Source organism: Delphinapterus leucas, chromosome 2, assembly GCF_059928025.1.
Source record: "Delphinapterus leucas isolate spDelLeu-1000000601 "Yukka" chromosome 2, BTC_Dleu_Yukka2, whole genome shotgun sequence".
Lineage (NCBI taxonomy): Eukaryota > Metazoa > Chordata > Mammalia > Artiodactyla > Monodontidae > Delphinapterus > Delphinapterus leucas.
This window is the reverse complement of record NC_143130.1, coordinates 90,558,057-90,578,087: the sequence shown is the minus strand read 5'-3', so window position 1 is coordinate 90,578,087 and position 20,031 is coordinate 90,558,057. Positions and strand designations below refer to the sequence as shown.

The 20,031-nt window shown below is 33.5% G+C and overlaps 1 protein-coding gene across 3 annotated transcripts in view; it reads right to left on the bottom strand.

Annotated features, from left to right (window-relative positions):
• MYEF2 (myelin expression factor 2) overlaps window positions 1-20,031 on the bottom strand; it is a 74,958-nt gene that overhangs the window by 43,862 nt on the left and 11,065 nt on the right. For 2 of the 3 annotated variants that reach the window (XR_016392105.1, XM_022587165.2), the window contains 10 exons: window positions 18,592-18,783; window positions 17,740-17,893; window positions 17,152-17,201; window positions 16,969-17,032; window positions 11,897-11,998; window positions 10,326-10,376; window positions 9,962-10,030; window positions 9,569-9,667; window positions 7,230-7,438; window positions 7,099-7,150 (listed from right to left, as the gene is read on the bottom strand). Coding sequence is in view for 2 of the 3 variants with exons in the window: in XM_022587165.2 (XP_022442873.1) it covers window positions 7,099-7,150; window positions 7,230-7,438; window positions 9,569-9,667; window positions 9,962-10,030; window positions 10,326-10,376; window positions 11,897-11,998; window positions 16,969-17,032; window positions 17,152-17,201; window positions 17,740-17,893; window positions 18,592-18,783 (1,042 nt within the window). In the remaining variant the exon portion in view is untranslated. Of the gene's footprint in view, window positions 1-7,098; window positions 7,151-7,229; window positions 7,439-9,192; window positions 9,265-9,568; window positions 9,668-9,961; window positions 10,031-10,325; window positions 10,377-11,896; window positions 11,999-16,968; window positions 17,033-17,151; window positions 17,202-17,739; window positions 17,894-18,591; window positions 18,784-20,031 lie in introns of all 3 variants that reach the window. The other variant, XM_022587162.3, reaches the window with a different exon arrangement.

Genomic DNA, 20,031 nt, shown 5'->3' with positions numbered 1-20,031 from the left:
TACAAAATTGAAATCAAAATAAATTTGCTTAGGATTTAATATTTTATTAAAATAAAAATTTTTAATGTTAAATCCTTACTTCTAAAGTGAATTTTATAGCAAGATAAGGTAAGCTAGCACAAAATGACACCAAGTCACCATGCCTAATAACAAACTTACAAATTCAAACAAAATTATTTTCAGAAAAACGATTGCTCATTTATGCCCAATCTCCTAATCTCTCTTCCTTCCCTTTTATCCTCCATTTCACTCTTTTATCCCTGAAAACAGTAGCAACTGCCCAGAAATTTAATTTTTACCAGGCCACAAAGAGCTCCGCTAATTCTGCTTTTCAACCACAGTGCCAAAGTCATTTATTCAATATGACAATTTGAACTCCACATGTAAGAGTGGCACCAAGTATATTACAGAAACAGGCATGGACGAGATACTGTAGATTTAAAACAGTGATGATAAGAGCACAAAGAAGAACCTTAGAGAAACTTCCAGGAGGAGGAAAACCAGACAATGGTTCTGTTTATAGGTAATATCATTACTGACTCTATACAGACTGGTATTTGAAATAAATGAATATCATTTATCAAAATCCGTAGCCATAAAAATCCATCATCCAAACCAGAAACTTCAGAGAGTAAAAGGGAGAGTTAATAATAATTACACACAAATAACAGATGTAAACATTGAGACTATCCCCAGGCATACAAGGATGTATGATAACCCAGTTCACACAGATTTAGATGTGAGGTGACTACTTGCCATAATGTTTCCCTCCCGTTGAATATTATAGTTGCCAGATCACTATGGGCTAATTTTAGTCTGGCAATAAAATCAAAGAGTCCGACATATTTAGTTCTATAAAGGGACAAAAAAAGGAAAAGGGGGGAAGGTAAAAGAAAAAGGCTTGGGCTTCCCTAGTGGCGCAGTGGTTAAGAACCCGCCTGCTAATACAGGGGACACAGGTTCGAGCCCTGGTCTAGGAAGATCCCACAGTCCGCGGAGCAACTAAGCTCGTGCACCACAACTACTGAGCCTGCGCTCTAGAGACCACGAGCCACAACTACTAAGCCCACGTGCCACAACTACTGAAGCCTGCACGCCTAGAGCCTGTGCTCTGCAACAAGAGAAGCCACTGCAATGAGAAGCCTGCGCACTGCAACGAAGAGTAGCCCCCGCTTGCCGCAACTAGAGAAAGCCCACGCGCAAAGACCCAATGCAACCCAAAATAATAAATAAATTAATTTAAAAAAGGGCTTATAAAAAAATTGCATAAGCCCTTTCCAGGCGATGGGATGAACTTTTAATCCCAATGCATGAGTAAGATTTTTTTTTCCTGTTTAAATTTTGATCTGAATGACTTCTACAACATCCTAGGCTACTTTTCTTCTTTTGTTTATTCATCCATCCCCGCCCTGCCCCATTACTGCGTTTTTAAAAAACCAACTGATAGGTAATCACTCACCCACTCAATACTAATTAAATGGTTCAAGTTAATAAATATCACACTGAACCAAAACCATGATCTGTAACCCAAGCCAGGCAGTCTTTAACTGTGTTCTAAAAGTTATAAAACAGACTAATTCCAAGAGAAATTATTATAATGGTTAAAGTAGATCCAAAAACTTTTTAACCTACAACAGGTAAAAAACCAAACACACCCCTGTGCACCATTAGTGGGAATGTAAACTGGTATTGCCACTATAGAAAACTGTATGGCAATTCCTCAAGAAATTAAAAATAGAACTACCATAAGATCCAGCAATTCCCCTCCTGGGTACTTATCTGAAGAAAATAAAAACACTAATTAAAAAAAGATACATGCACCCCTATGTTTGTTCACTGCAGCACTATTTACAACAGCCAAGATATGGAAGCCACCCAAGCATGCACTACTCAGCCATAAAAAAGAATGAAATCTTGCCGTTTGCAACAACATGGATGAACCCAGAGGGTATTATATGCTAAGTAAATAAGTCACAGAAAGATAAATACTGTATAATTTCACTTATATGTGGACTCTAAAAACCAAAAGAAATGAACGTAGCAAAACAGAAACAGTTATACAGAGAACAAACAGGTGGCTGTCTGAGTGGAGGGGGCTGGAGAGAAGAAAGAAATAGTAAAGGAAGATTAAGAGGTACAAACTTCCAATTACAAAATAAATGAGTCACGGGTATGAAATGTACAATGTGAGGAATATAGTCAGTAACTATGTAATAACTTTTTATGGTGATATATTGTAACTGGACTTATCGTGATCATTTGAAAAGTACGGAAATATCGAATCACTATATTGTGTAACAGGAACTAACATAGGGTTGTAGGTCAATTATACTTCAAAAGCAAAGAAACAAACTCATAGAAAAAAAAAAGAGATCATTTTGTAGTTACCAGAGGCGGCAGGTGGAGTGGAGAGGGGAAATTGGAGGAAGGGAGTCAAAAGGTACAAACTTTGAGTTATAAGATAAATAAGTACTAGGGATGTAATGTACAACATGATAAGTGCTGAGTGTTACATATTAAAGTTGTTAAGAGAGTAAATCCTAAGAGCTCTCATCACAAGGAAAATCTTTTTTTCTATGTCTTTAATTTTGTATCTATGGGATGATGGACGTTCACTGAACTTCTTGTGATAACCATTTTATATGGTAAGTCAAATCATTATGCTGTACACCTTAAACTTATACAGTGCTATATGTTGATTATATCTCAATGAAACTGGAAGAAAAAAATTAAAAAAAAATAGAGAAATCACATTTTCTAACATCATAAAATGAAACTGGAGACTATATATATATATTTTCAAAGCTTTAAAGACAAATGCAGAGCAATTCCCAGAGTCACAGTCCTCTTAGTATCTCAAATGCTGGGACCTGAAAAAAAAGCAAGTTTAATTAAAGAAGCATACCTTGGTAAATGGGAGCACTTTACAGTGATTTTGAAGAGGACTGTGGAGAATTTTCAAGAGCTTTTAAGGTTAAATGTTCTTCATTATCCTAAATTTATCTGTTTTTCTTAACATAAGTATCCCACCATAGGTTTATTAGCAATACTAAGGTTCACTCAAGCAAGAAATCTTCAAAACTTCAAAGGAAAATGTGTAATAATCTCTTGCAAAATCCGTTAATCTCCCAGGACAAGTTTCTCTTTTTTTCTCTTAAATTTCCTCTCTTTTTAGGAATCATGACTCAAACTCCCAAATTCCTGACCTCACAATGATCTCAAGGCTTTTCTAGCTGACAAGGTCTATCAGCTAAGATACTTGAAACTTCTTACAGTTTGGACACTCAGGTTTATAGAGAAAGTAACTTATAGATACTTGTTTCACGGTTAGATTGCCCCCAAAAACCCCTAGGTATAGAACTAGAAAGTTCTGTTTTCTAACTTTCTTTTAATCCCATAAAAACACCGAGATATATTCTTTTCTAAAGATAAATAATTGAGGAGAAAAAAATTTAGTTTTAATTAATTAAAATCAGACTTCTCTGGTTTTGTACATGCTCCGAGGACTCTTAAATTACTGAAATATCTACTGATCTTGTGTGATTCCAAGAAAAACAAAATGGGGCTGCTATTTTAGCAACAGTATAAAGAGTATGCAATGAGAAATCAGTATTACAGTAATCAAAAATACTGCTGTTACATATACTAACTACAAAAAATGACTCTCCTGCAATAAAAGAAACCTTTCTGCTTTATTTAACTCAGCCTATTAAGTAATCTTGTGGGGTATACTCTGGAAAATGATGATGTAAAAGCATATCTAAAAACTGACCAAATTAAAGCATAAATAAATAAATAAATGGTTTAATAAAACCTACTTCCAAAGTACAGCTGTAACATAACCACAGGACAAGAAAGCAAAATCAGATATTCTACAAGAAACTATAATTACGATACGGGGGACAAAAAACAAAGTTTGAGTGTTTCTTTACAAACAAAAGAAAGTGACTATCTATGAATATTCTTCATATATTGTTTTTACTCTTACTGCATTATTTTTACTGTTATTTTAATCTAGAGTCCACTAGCCGTGCTTGAAGCACTATGTGTTTTAGTAAATAAAATCCACCACAAGTCTCCATTTTCTATGCAGGTAACAGGTAGCATACTGATGTAAAAAATGAAAATAATGGAAACCTGTGGAACAACGTTATATTTGGTATGGTTTATAGCAGGAATAATTAAGAATGGGCTTTCCTTGCTCTGCAGTTCTAAAACACACTAAGCCAGAGTATAGTTAAAGTGTATAGACAATATGGAAGTTTGAAAAACTACACCTATTTGACTTCATTAACACAACCTGAACTAATGCGGGGTCCAACTCTGAATGGGTTAGTTATTTATACTCAGTCTTCTTAAAAATGTGTATTGAGGAATTACATATAGCAAAATAAAAGAAGATCTACTTTACTATACTCACTTCCTTCTCATCTTGTTATATTTGGGGATATATGAATACATTTTTTCCTGAATTATACCCGCTAAGGAAATGTTGTATTGAGGGTTATTTAACTCATACTCCAACATTTTCTCGATCTTTGTAATTGCCCCACCAAGGACAATTAACCACTCTAGACATCTAATAATCAGAGGGCTTGCTGATGGGCCATTTACTAGCAGTTACTGTCTAGAGGAGAGCATGGAGTACCACTAGACTCCTACTAAGAAGTAATCAAGAGAATATACTTACTCACCTTAGGCTCAGGGGGTTAAAAAAATAGCAAAAAACTGACTTCTACTGTGAAAAGGGGCACTACTGGCTTGGAGCAGGTTAAAAAGAAACTTTCCATTCTAAGAAAGAAAAGCTAAGATTTGAAAATAAATAAAGTGATGTGTGGCAGAAAAACAGATGGTTCAGTTCATACAAGCCAGATAATTTCCATAGTTGTCAATAGCTGGACACTTAATTCTATAAATTATTACTGTAACTTATCTTCCTTTCCATCAATGTAAGTTCAAGGTTAAAAACAGGAAGATGGTAGGAAATTATTTACTATGGTATTACGTTAATATAAATCTGAAAGTCAAAAGCTTTTACAATTAGAATTGAGAAAACAAAACCAAAAAGCATTACTCTCATGATATAATACAGACTGATCAAAAAGGGACATAAAAATAGAGCTAAAATAACAGAGTTAAGCACTTTATTTTATTGGCTAAAATGTTGTACAGATTTTTTAAATGTAGATTTGGGGACTAGTTTTTCCTTTTAAAAAATGTTTTTGAATTGTTGATGTCCTTCCGTCAAAACAATGGCAGCAACAAGTATAGAAGCCCACCAAAAGACCTCAAATTTGCTGCAAGCCTTGCTCATATCTAATCTTGAAAGGAAATCTGCCTACGTACAAGGAAACAGTCAACTCAGTTTTGGTCACATTTTCACTAATGTCATTTGTTTGCCCCACTTTGTTCTTTATGTTGTTTCATTTCTACTTTTAAAAATAAAGTCATATGTCATCTGGAGATTCTTCTTCATTGAAACTACAATAGCAGGGATTATCTATACTTGCTGCCACCGCTCCTCATTTGATGGATCTCACTAAGGCCGTAATATGCTCATTTCCCCTGTAGCCTATGGGATTCACGGGTAGATGCTGCTTACTCATCCTGGTAGATCTCCTTACTCCTACAAAGACTACCAACACCTCAAAACAACTTGATAATTCTGCTTTCTCTTAGTAGCAACTATTTACTAGTTGACTTGTTTACAACAACTTTTTTATCAATAAAAATTATCTTTCTCTTCTTTGAATAAAATGTAAATAAATATAAATTAAAAGATGATCAACAAAAAGGAGCCACTAGAACACTGTAGACAGATCCACACTGTATGTTCTTTGAGGGCAGGGGTAATATCTTACTTTCTTCCCCTTTCTAATGATGAGCAGACTACCAAAAATACAATATTTGTAGATTTACTTAATAAATAACCAAATAAATGAATGAAGATCTTTACAGAATGCTTAACTCATTCATAACATTTAATAAACTCCTACTATACGTGCAGAGGCAACGAAATGTACTAGAATAAATAGATGATGGTTCTTGCCCTCAAGAGCCTTCATCTGGGAGGGAAGAAAACATGTGAACAGATTACCACAAGAAAAGTTAGGTATAAAGTACTCTGAGAACACATTAGAGAACAGTTTCCAGAAGGATCACTTTGATCCCTTGTGACAGTGGCTACAAAGGTTACTTTTGTGGGAGAACACTAAACTTATCCCCTTCATGATCTCCAGAAATTAAAGATATATTCCAAATACTCTTAACTTTCCATTAACTCTCAAAGGTTGAATATACCACTTTTACTTAGCTATTTTTCATCATTATATCCCACCGACATAGTTGTACTATTAATACTCTCTGGGTTACCATGTAATAGCAAAAAAATACTAGCAGGAAATCTGTTACTTTGTTCTACTCACACTAAATCTCTCATCATTACAAAAAAAAGGCCCTCTTTTAAAAGTAATAAACCACCTAATCATCTACAGACCTAATGAACATATTACGGTCGTATAGGTAGTATCATTATAGCCAAGAACCGTTTATAAAAGGAACAGAAGGGCCACCAGAATGTACCTGTCTAAGGCATTCTAGGCAGTGGGTTCTACGCTATCAGCTAAGTTTCCTTTATTGCATAGGTGACAGAGTGCGCAGAACGGGTCTCATCTATTAACTCCATATCACTTGGATGTCAGCATTTCATTGAGTCATGTTGACAAAGCGCTGTACTACATTATAAACAAAGAAATACATATACCATTCGTTAGTATTTCCCACATAAAAAACATCCTTTTAAATTCAAGCAATGATGATATAGTAACCATTTAAACATCAGGTAATAAAATAAGCCCTTTCTTTATCCACAGGAGACAATGAGACTCTACTCTAAATCTTGTTATTTAGTAGTAATTTGCACTGCTGTATGTCAGAGGATAGCAAAATAATTCATTTCTTTGAAGTGGAATTAAACCTGTCATACTACCCAGGAATAAGCATCTGGACAGGTAAAGGTCTAAGCAGTATTTAAAAGTTTAAAATCAATTTTTCCTCCATAATCAATATCAATATATCTACAGTCATTGGCATACTTACCACACTGACTGAATTTCTCTTTTAGTTTCTGCCAAGTCAAGTCAAAAGGCAGCTAGAATGAAAAAAGGTATTAGTAACAGATATACAAGGAAAAAAATAATTTTAAGTATACTTTACATTTAGTTGCTTACATTTCTGACAAATATCTGGTTGCCTTTGGAGCCTATTCTGTCTCTCATTCCGCTTCCCATAGGACCTGATAAAAATCCTCGATCCATATCGATGCTCCTTTCCAGTATAGCTCCTATACCTGGTCCCATTCTATCAAAGCTGGAACTCATCCGATCCAGTCCCATCCCCATTCCTCCAGTCACACTGTTCATGCCACCCATTCCACCACCTGGATTTTCAAGAAGGGAAGGGAGGATTTGGGAGTTTGGTGTTTTTGTTTTAAGAACAGAAGGAAAAGGAGAAGGAAGAGGAAGAAGGAGAGAAAAAGGGGGGAGAGAATCATTTTTGAGAAAGAGAGAAAAATTAATTCATTTATGTAATTAGACAATATATAAATAAAATTATTTTCATACACACAATATAACAATCTTCCAAGGAACAGATTTTAATTTTGTATATATTTAGTTAGTTGAATGTTAATGGCTAACTGAATCTGTTCATACTATTATACATATACATTTCTAAAAAATTATATTCTGATCATAAAACGTAAGTTATATAAATTTTCTATCAATGACTTTATTCATTAATGTTATAGTAGTTTGTATCCTCACTTTTATGTTTTAATAATACCAAGCTTAGTAATTGTTAGAACAAAGACATATGGGGTAAATTCAAATAATTACAACTACAACATATCAACTGTTGCTCTCATACTGTCCTACATAATATTCTTTTCCTAGCTTACCTTTCACCTCAGTATCTTGTTTTGTATACAATTGCTCTTTTCATATCAATTCAATTTTCAATAACCAGAGAAAAAGCTAACTTTTAGTCTCTATGTTATACAGAGCTTGTGGAGATAACAACAAAAACTGGAATCACACTCCTTTAGCCAGAGCTTAAAAATCTAGCTTGTAGCTCGTACCCACTTGATTCTTATACACTGAGTCCCCTTTAACTATTCCAATCCTACTCTTTCTCAATCGTATCCTTTTTTCTCGTACCTAATATCCCCACTCTAAAAATTAACATCACCCTCAAATTGGCTTTCTGTGAATAACAAATATAAAATTAGGGGAACAGAAGTATAAACACTGAGGTGAAAAAGGAAGGTAGGGAAGTTATGATTAACAGGAAAATGGCCAAGGCTGAAAAGATGATGAAAAGAAGGAATAAAATGAGAAGCAAGGTACAATGGAAGTAAGTATCTTCAGCTGACAAGATTTTTTTAACTCACTCTTAGAAGAGTTCAAGTAGACTTTGTTTCCTATTTGTGAGATTTCAATCAATTAAAGGAAGTCGGTAACTATGGAGAGCTCACATAGACATGGTTCAGTAAGCAACATGGGTCAAAAACTAAGCCTTGTGTTAAGGGTTAATATAAGGCCTAAAATGTACTAGTGGAAACAGAGGGAAGAAATTTGGCATTCCCCAGTTTTGCAACAATAGTACTCTTGATTCTATCAAAGAAAAGGTTTAAGAAGCAAGGAAATAAGCATTTCTTTTAACCTTGCCCTCAACCTCAGGAGGTCTCCAGAAGTGTTAGATCTGAGGCGATTCACCTGCGTTTACCAAAAGACACAATTTTTTTTCACAGATGAAATAAGCTAGTCTCCAACAGCAGTTATAGAGAATAAGCAAAGAAACAGAGTTGGTGCTAAAGCTAATGTTGTTCGTGACATATGATCAGAAAAAGCGCCAATTCTTTAGTTGGAATAAAGGTTCTTGAATTGGGTGACAGTTAACACATATTCTGGTGTTAGTTTAGAAATGTCAAAGAAGTAAAATTCAAAGTTAGTTAAGAAATTTCCAACAGCAATAAAACAGTAAAGCTCAATAAATATCAAAGTTTCTCTAAATTATGACAAGTCATATCAACATATAAGAACAAAGTATTACAATACTACAGTAACTACTCTTGCAAAGTTTTTTGCAAGTATTCAAATATTACTGTAAAATTCTAGTAAAATTTAAACCTACTTATTCCAGATCCTACTGGACCCATGTTAGAAGCTCCTATTCTTCCTGCAAACCCTCCAATCATTGCACTGCCTAAACAAGGATGGAAAGATAATATACTAATTAATTTAAATAATCATACTTTAAAATTCCCAAGGTATTATGCTCTCAGAAGATGTACAATAACTGAAAAGTATAAAGTCTTCTACAAATAGGGTTCAAATATGTAAGACACTGAAAAAGAGAGCTAGTACATTAAAACCTCTGAAGTATTTTTCTTCAAGTAATAAATTGCACAAAACATTATAAATTTCTAATTTTTCATACAAAAAAAAGACAGCCAAACTTTGAAAAAATACAACCTGCAAAAAGAAAAGAAGTAAACAGCCAGCCCTACCAAGTCTACCAAAGGAATCTCCAAAGCCTCGATTTATTCCAATATCACCACGTCCAAAATCTCTCTCCATGCTACTAGTCATCGCACCACGGTATAGCTCTGAAAAGATTATGCAACAAATTAACCCTTTTTCAAGTATTATCAATAAACAGTAATCCATTTAGGAACTAAACTGTAATGACAGCAAAAGCCACAATACAAGAAGTCCACGATTTACCCAACCTACTTCACATGCCACAGATATCCCAGTTCCGCTCTGCCTGTCCCTACCCCTGGTGCCCATACATCCTCTGAAAACATCTACAGTATCCATTCCTAAGTAAAGGGGGGACATTTTTAATAATGGAGAAAATGAAATGTAGTATACACATCCCACTATATACATTTACCTACCTCCCATTCGACCAACTCCTCCAAATCCTCCCATGCTACTCATTGCTTCCAGACCACCAAACCCAATTCCTATGGAATAAAGGTTAAGTTTGAGATCTGTCAGTTATATAGCTGAAAGGTATATTTTGTAAATATTAAGTCTCATCAGTAAGCTCTTCATCCACCCTACCTTGTGCAACTGCTTCTTAACACATCACCTTCCACATCCCTTAAGTATGTACCAGGCTCAATTTCTGCTAGCAGCCTTTAGGACGTGAGCCAACAATAAACCATGACTTTTGTTTCCCTTGGAATTCTCAACATAGTTTCTAACTTACTAAACATGGTGATGGGTACATACAAGAAAACAAATGCTTATACATACCTCCTCCAATTCTATTCATTCCTCCAAAACCTGGACCATCCATTCCCATACCTCAAATAAAATACACAGTATGTACTTTCAGTAAATCTTATTTTAATGACTAAAGAATGACATAATGCAACACAGCAAAATAGATACCAATGGTCTAGTCACAGTGGAATACTAGAGAAGCAGCAGGGCACAGATGGGATGGTTTAAAGTGCTATGCCACAGCAGGTGTCTAATCATGAGTATTCAGAAAGGCCTCTTTGAATATTTATTAGACAAGAAAACAAAATTCACTGGTCATACTCACATTCAGTTAGAGAATATCTAGGACTAGGTAATCGTTCATTTTTTTTTTCAGCTCAGACACACAAATATCACTACAGCAGATTGAGAGATCAGGTCAGAAAGTAAGGACTCCTTTAAACATGGCAGCTAAGGGAGCAGTAAAAAATGAAAGAATAAAAATAGTATGTGTTTAGGAGGGTAGAGGGCCTAAGAGTAAGGGAGAAGATTTCCATCTGTTTAGACCATAATGATTACCATAACTACCCTCACAATTTAAAATGTAACTATAGCATCTCAACAAAAATAGAAACCAGATAGCATTAATTAGTCCATCAATTTAAACAGCAATTCTCAAAATATGGTCTAAGGACCTTTGAGGGTTCAATAGGTCAAAACTCCTTCATTATCCAAATAACACTAAGATATTGACTGTTTTACTCTCATTTTCTCATGAGTATAAGGTGGAATTTTCCAGAAACTACATGATAGATGACACTGTAACAAATTGAATGCAAAAGCAGATACAAGAACATGACTGTCTTGCATTAAGCCAAACATTAAAGAGATGTACAAAAAGGTGAACTAATATCACTCTTCTCACTAATTTTTGTATTGGAAAATACAATTTATTTTCTTAAAAATTACATTAATTTAAACACATAATGTGTTTATCATTGTTATCTTAAATAAATATGTAAATTTTTTTAAATTTCTAAGTTTTAATTTCAAATACAGTAAATATTGACAAATATAACCACATAAACAAAAGCACTTTGGGGTCCTCAACAAATTTTAAGAGTATAAAAGGGTTCTGAAACCAAAAAGTTTAAAAATCAATCTTCAAACATAAACTGTAGGTTATTCTACGTGAATAGCCAAACAGCTATCTGAAAAGCTACCCTCCCAACTAGATATTCAAATTTAAATTGCTTATATGGTAGTATTTTAGCCATTCCACAAATACTGTATATCCATGATACACAAGGCATAGATTATGTTGAATATTCTCCTTCTACCTTAAAGACAATTCAAAATCTAAAAGGCTAAAGGCTAGCTAAAAGTGCTAAAAGGCTAGCTGTAATGTGGCTGCCCTCAGAGGAACCCTCCTGACCTTCTGTTCAACCTCTTTCACGTTCTCTGCTCTCAAAGGTTTCATTCCTTTTTCAGACTAAAGTAACATCTTAAATATTCAACTATAAACTACAGTCCTTTAAATATTATTACAAACTAGTAAATATAAGCTTTACAATGTAGCAAATGTATCATTTAAAAAGAAACAATAAAGTTAGAATACTCACCACTTGGACCTAAATTTCCCATTACACCACCTATGTTCAACTGGCTGGCACTAATAGGTTGTCCACCTGGACCAAGTCCCATTCCAATGCCTCCAAGACCACCTAAAACACAAATAAGAATATTATTACCAACTCATATATGATCAACTAACTGGCACTGAAGAAATTTTTAAAGCTATATGCCTGTAGTAGTATTTCTAAAATATTGCAAATTTGTAAATAAGAGCACCACAGTTCTTGTTTTCATTGGAATGCAGCACATTGAAGCCTCACTATAATATCATTTACTAATGAGAAGTGTTTTATGAAGCAGATCCATCTTATATCCCAGTTAAAGGCATACTGAAAAAGAGTAATGAAATACCAAGAGGATTTTGAACCACCTTATAAATGACATACATATCTGAAAATAAGAATCTTGCTTGAATCTGTAGACCCTCTTAAAACCTAGGAATTACTTTTCAGATGGTTCAAATCAAACTAAAAAGTCAACAAACATGAAAACATTGAATAAAGCAAACATTACCTAGTTTTATCACTGACATAAATATTTATATAAACAAATATATTTATTTATATGGTATTTTAATTTATTTATATGCTATGGTATACAGTGTTTTCACATCTATTATCCACAGTTGAGGTAATTTCTGAGACCATTAAGTTACTTGTACAATGCCATTTAACTACGTGATTAAGCTAAGACTAGAATTCAAGTTTTCTGTCTCTAAATCCAGTATTCTTTTTACTTTCTCTCTTAAACTAAGTTCACTGAAAAGAGACTGTAAGAAGACAATCTGATGACTTAAAGACAGTGGGAACTGTTTTATTCTACTAAATCTGAGTTTGACTTAAAAGTTCTTGCTAGTCAATGTAGCAATTAGTAAGTGGTAAGGGCTGAGAAAACCATATACTATATATATATTTTTAAAAAGAGTACAGAAGCATGTCGTGTTAAATTGGAGAAAGATCAATGTGACCTGGTAAAAGAAATATCTTTTTAGCTCAGTCCCTAAAAATGGTTCAAAGCAATAGCACACTTTACTATCAACAATGCTCATGTCTACACCTAAAACTCTTATTTTCTTCTCTGATATCATTCTTCACTAAAAGGAACCAGGCCTCTTTGAAAGTAGGCCAATCTCATGTCTTTGAACAAGAAAAATCTTCATGGATCTGGGAAATCCCATTCTCACCAGAAAGTAATAGCAGAGGCATAGGAAATGAGAGGTCCCCTCTTGCCAAGTTATAATAATTTGAGAAAAAGAAGTGGGGGGGGGGTTGGGGAGAAAGGCAGAAAATAGGGAGGTTAATAATGATTAACTTAACTAAAACAACAAACTGATTCTGTTAAAGTCTATGAGTTCATATTATATCTCAATAGAAAAGAGTACATAAAACCATAAATCTTAAAAAGAACAGATATAAAAGTATGAATGTAATTTTTAAATCTAAATAAATTGAAAAGTACTAACAGTGGAAAATAAATCGAAAGCCCCTACTTTATAAAACCAGGATATTAAAACATGACACCCTGAGTGATAAGGAAGGGCAGGAAAGGGCTGCCCTACAAAGGGAGAACAGGTAATATTCAAAGACATGTCAGCTGAGAATTTATTTTAAAAAACTGAATTCTTAATTGTGAAAGCCCAATAAACAGTAATCCACATCCACACTGTAGTAAAACTGCATGCCAAAGATAAAGATCTTAAAATCAGCTACATGAAGAGCACAGCTTATCTATAAAGAAAGGACAGCTCAACTGATAGCTGACTCGATAGCAAATATAGAAGCCAGTAGACTGGAATATTTTTAAAGTGTTGAGAGAAAATAAGTACCTTAAACTATATAACGAGTGAAACTATCTTTGAAGACATTTATAGACAAACCAAAATTAAGAGAATTTACTAACAACAGATACTCATTGAAAGAGCTTTTAAAATATATGCTTCAGGGGGAAAAAATAGTGCCAGGGTCTGTGAAAGCAGATGATAAGTAATAATAATGCCTAATTTGTGGGACTGGAAGCAAAGCAATATATAACTAAAACACTGAGCAATAATAGCATATAATTCGGTAGGAAAGTGATTAGAATTAGAGCATTCAAAGGTCATTCTACTATTGAGAATAACTATATTAACTTCAGACTTTATATAGGCATATTAAAATATCCAGGATAACCACCAAAAGAGAAAGATAGGAGAAAAATAAATATAAACATTTGTAAAACACAGAAAAATAAAACACATAATAAGATAACGGGAATTAATCCAAATAAATCTACAAATGTGAATAAACAAAACAAAGCTGTTGTATCTCCATTACTATTAGACAAATGACTTAAAGGTAGTTACTAAGTATGAAATCACTCTATAATGATAAAATCTTAATTCACTAACAAAATATATCAGTTCTAAACCTGCATGCACCTACTGAATTAGTTTCAAAATAGTTCAAGTAAAAACAAGAAAAAATATGCAAATTCACCATTATAGCAGGGGATTTTACCATAAACTTATCTCAGTAATTGATAGCACAAGCAGACAAAATTACTAGCAGAGATATAATTTAAATGATTAACAAACTTGGTTTAATAGACATATACAGAACAGTATACTGCACACCTGAAGTATTTATTAAAATGTATCATATATTAGGCCACAATGCAAAGTCCAAATTAATTAATTGATTCCAAGGAATCACAGAGACCATCTTCTATGACCACACTGTTAAGTCAGAAGTTAGTAAGAAAAAAAGTATACATTTGGAAATTCAAAAATATATGACTTAGGAAGAAATCATAATGGCAATTTAATAAAAATTAAATCACAATAAAGACACTCTATAGCAAAACTTGTTTATAGTGGCCAAATTTATAGTCATAACTACTTGTATTAAAAAAGAGGCTGCAAATTAGTGAAGTACACATTCAACTTAAGGAGTTAGGACAAAAATAAGAGACTAAACCCAAAGAAATAGAGAAGGAAATAAAACTAAGAGAATAAATTAAAATATAAAAGATGGAATTCACTTCTTTGAAAGCACTAATAAAACTGACAAATCTCTAAGAAAAACTGACTAAGGGGGCTTCCCTGGTGGCACAGTGGTTAAGAATCCGCCTGCCAATGTAGGGGACACGGCCTCGAGCCCTGGTCCGGGAAGATCCCACGTGCTGCGGAGCAACGAAGTCCATGCACCACAACTACTGGGCCTGTGCTCTAGAGCCCGTGAGCCACAACTACTGAGCCCACGCACCACAACTACTGAAGTCTGCGCGCCTATAGCCTGTGCTCTGCAACAAGAGAAGACACGGCAATGAGAAGCCCACGCACTGCAACGAAGAGTAGCCCCCCCGCTCACCGCAACTAGAGAAAGCCCATGCGCAGCAGTGAAGACCCAACGCAGCAAAAAAAAAATATAAATGAATAAAATAAATTTTAAAAAAAAAGAGAAATTGCAAACCACTGGAATTTAAAAAAGAACTATGGATGTGGCAAAAATTTAGAGAGACTATTTTATGCCAATAAATCTGAAGATGAGGAAAAATGGTAAAATTCTCAGAAAAGTAGAAATTACCACAATTGAGTCAAGAAGCAATAGGAAATATGAACAATAAATAGTTAAAAATCTTCCCACAAACAATAAAACAAGGCCAGACAGTTTTACAAATAATTTCTAGCAAACACTGAGAACGTATTATTCTAAGAGAAAAAGAACAAAACACTCCTCAACTTAGTATTGTCTCTAATAACAGAAAATTAGAATAACCTAAAAAATATATATGTAAAATGTGGTATTAGCAGTTAAAATAAAGGAACTAGAGCTACAATCTATCAAACATAAATGAATCTCAGAAACAATGTTAAACCAAAACCAGCAAGTTGCAGAATAATAGGCACAATATAATTTCACTCACACCAAATTTTAAATCCAGCAAAACAATTTCATATAATGTTTATGGATGTATAAATGTGTGATCAAATTATTAAAACCTAAATGATAAACACTGTATTCATAAGTTGTTTCCTCTAGATAAGGTATCTAGTGGGAGGTGGTAGGGGAGAAGAATCTTTATCTGTAAAATTTTATTTTAAAGAAAAATCACCTATAACAAATATGGTCTACACAGCTACACGAGTGATTTTATATTTGTCTGTATATTTTAAATATTTTATGGAAAAAAAACTTTAATAATAACCAGAGAAAATACAACAAAAAGTAAGAACACGAGGTAGTATTTACTGAGTGCTTACATTATGCCAGAACTGTTCTAAGTGCTTTACATATACTATATATTAATTCATGTAATACTCATGCCAACCCCATGAAGTAGGTACTATCAAGCATCCTCATTTTGAACATGGGGTATTGAGACACAGATGTTAAGTACATCATATTGCTGTTTTATAATCCTTTGGAAAACAATTTGATAATACTGATCAATAAGCATACCTGAAAACCTGTAAATCTACATCAAGATATCTATCTTAAGGAAATAACCAAAAACATACCAAAGATTTGTATACAAAAAGAAAGAAAAAGAAAAAACTCTATTGGTGAGTAAAGGGAAAATGTTAAAATACCTACAATATACATAACAGTGAAATAGTTATGGAGCATCCATATGATAGATTATCAATAGCCAATAAATTTTGGAAAGAAGTTTTAACATAGAATAATGTTTTTGTTAAACAAAAAAATAGAAAATTATTTATATGGTAGTTATCAACTGTGTAAAAAAATACACCTAGAAGGAAAGACTGGAAGGAAATGCACAAAAATGTTATAATGGAGGTTACTTATGGGTGGTAAAATCACAACAATTTTTTTCCCCCCTCACATATGACCTCAACAAATTTTTTAGTATATATTGCTTTTATAATCAGGAAAAACTACAAAAAGAAAGAAAAGTGTCTGTCACATGTAATCAATTATGCCAAACTAGCTCCATAACTCCAAACACCAAACTGTGGGCAACTTGGGAAGTAGGCACAAAAATAAAGTTTTGCTTAGCATATCATGAAATTGAAAAAGAATAGTCTGTATTACTTCTAATAATAGCTTTTACTTACGTGGTAATTGTGGTGTTTTACTATCATGTGAACGGTAGTCTTCATGAGGGACAGACTTGTCATCCTAATTGCAAAAAAGTTTATTATATGGTTAATATATAATTAAAAAGATCTTTAACATAGAAGAGAGTAGATAAAACATTTGAAGAGGTTGGAGAGTTGAAGTGATATACAGGAACTCACCATTTTCACATGCATAGGTCTATCAAACAAAAACTGCCCATTGAACATAGCTGTTGGTTCAGTCAAGGAAAGCCAGTTAGGCAACTATGAAATTATACTTGAACACAAACACATTTTTAATAATCATATTTAGCATCAGACTATCTCTAATATTTTAAAAAACATCCTTAGTATTTTACTTATTTGTATTAGTCTCTTCCGCATACTCAAAAATCTTCAGTTCTTTGCTTTATAGTTTTATTTTATAAATATCTTTAATTCAACTACTGCAAAAAGAAAATTAACAAGGCTTCATTTAAAGCAACTGTATTAACGTACAATGAATTACATTACTGTCAACAGCATGTATACAATTAGTTGTGGTAGGAAGAGAAAGTAGACAAAAGTTCATACCAGGCCTATACAATATGGCTAATTCAAGTTTTAAGAGTGACTTTAGTACTTGGACATAGTAAAGGTTTTATGTGCTGGAGACCAAATTCTAATACATATTTCTAAGCCAGGCAACCTTAAATTCCATAATCCCCACAAAACGGTATCAAACTTCTTCAACCTTATTAAATAATGCTAAAGTGTAAATTAGGATACAAATTGCTTGAACTGCTTCAATTGCTTGTTCAAAAGTGACTGTGCCCATTCCTCTGCTCTTGCCATCTTTGTCTTCTTTAATATCTGCCCGCTTTACAGTTCCAGCTATGCTGAACACTTCCTTTAGCTTCTTCCAACCAACTTTGAAGTCAAGCTTAATATAAAATTATATAAAGTTACACGCCTATTAACTCCTCTCCCCACTTATAAATAACACAAGTCTTTTCTAAACTCTCAAAAATATAAAGAACTATAATTCTTGTTAAACAGTATATCAATAGTATTCACGTAGAAACATCTTAAATTATTAAAGATCGGTTAAGCTACATCTACATTGTTCCTTACCCTTATTTTTTTTAATTCCCAAAACAGTCTCTCAGAGCTGCTCAATCCTGTTTTGTACATTTGAAACTTTCATATCTATTTTTACTGACAGAAATTCAGATTTTGGAAAGTATGGTTGATATCACTGACTTCCAAAAGCTTAGAACAAATGACAAACCAACTACAACATGCACATTCACAAATATCAAGTATCAAAGCTAAAGAAAGAAATCCATTTACCAATATGAACAAAAATCACATATAATGTAAGTACATAATTTCAAGAACTGCTTAAGTGTTTATAAATTCCACAGTTCCGTTTTAAAAAATCCTAAATACTTGTATTTACACTCTGACCTTATATTTATGGACTTAAATTGGGTTTGAGTTTACAATAATTACTGTTTTGCTTAGTTAAAAACAAGCAAAATGTTCTATAAACCTATGACCCATTCATCTAATTAAATAATCTCATGATTAGAACTAAATATCTGAATGGCAAATTTTTAGAGCAAAGCTTAAACTTACATTAGCAACAAAAATTGTGGAACCAAGTCTACCAGCCTGCAAATTACTGATAACCTCAGGAGGAATGTTTGGATTATTGAGAATGGAAGGTGGTAAATTCATCAATCCCGATCCCATGTCGGGTACATGTCCTCCTGGAAATGATCCTCCTGTTCGTTGCAGTGCCCTACGAGCATTTTCTCCATCAGGATCCTATAACACACAGTGAATGTTAAATGCCACCAGATACATCAGTAAGTCTATATCACTAAAATAACAACTTCAAATTCTACAGCAGCTATCCCAACTGGCTCAAATTAGTGGCCCTCTTGAAGAGTGAGCTTTTTTCTCATCCAGAGAATTCAGTCCCATAAAAACCTGTGGATAGACAAGAGATTTCAGTCTCCAGGGATGTCAATTAAATACCTCTTTCCAATCACTAAAGTCACTTAAGAACTTGAAATTAGTTTAATTTTGCCCTCATACAGGTATACAAGTATATGGCACACACACATAAATCCACATAACTCAAAGAGGAACAAAATACTTACTGTGACTCTTATTCCCACCACTATATGCCCAATGTAATGACAAATTCATACTAACTCAAAGCTTTCAACAGAAGAACAGCCTGTTATAAAACCCAGGAATACTGGGGTAGAGGGGAACTGTTATAATGTGGAAATTTCATTCCCGAACAAAATACAATTATCCACTTTCCAACCTCTTTCCATCCTCAACAATGATTACGATCTGAGATGGAGGGAGAAGGGACATAAAGAAAGGCATGAAGAATGGTACTAAACATTGTTTGGTTTTTGTTTTCTTAAGTTCGTTGACTTTTAAGAGAAATATGCTGCCTTTAAACAAAGCAAAAAAGGCAAGCCTGAACATACTTCTCACTCATCTCAGTAAGTAGAGTACAAAAAACAAACAAAAACCAAATAAACACACAGATAGACTATCATCTGCAATACCAAATGATTATGATATATGTAACCATCAACTCTACTCTGCTGGCCTCCATCTGGGAATGCTAATAAAAAGAAAGTTGGATGACTTTAATAAATTTTCTAGGAAGGCTGGAAAATAGAAGGTGAAGTGAATGTAAGAATAAAGGTATTCTGGCATCCAATGTATTCCATCACCATGAAGAAATAAAAAGAAATACAAAAGCAAAGAAATTAATGTTTTGAAGAATGCTATAAAACTCTTTTAAGTCAATAAATAAACGCTTCAGGTCTAAGGTTTCAAAATCTTGCACAAATACAAAACTTAGAATAGTGGTTCCCTATGGGGGAAGGAGGAGGACATAGCAGGGGAGATGCTTCATGAACCATTAAGATAGTCAGATTGTTTGTCCTTCACATCTTAACATTAATAAAACATTGTTATATTTTGATTTTTTAGGTATGATATATATATAAACATATATACACACAAAAATATAAACACACATAT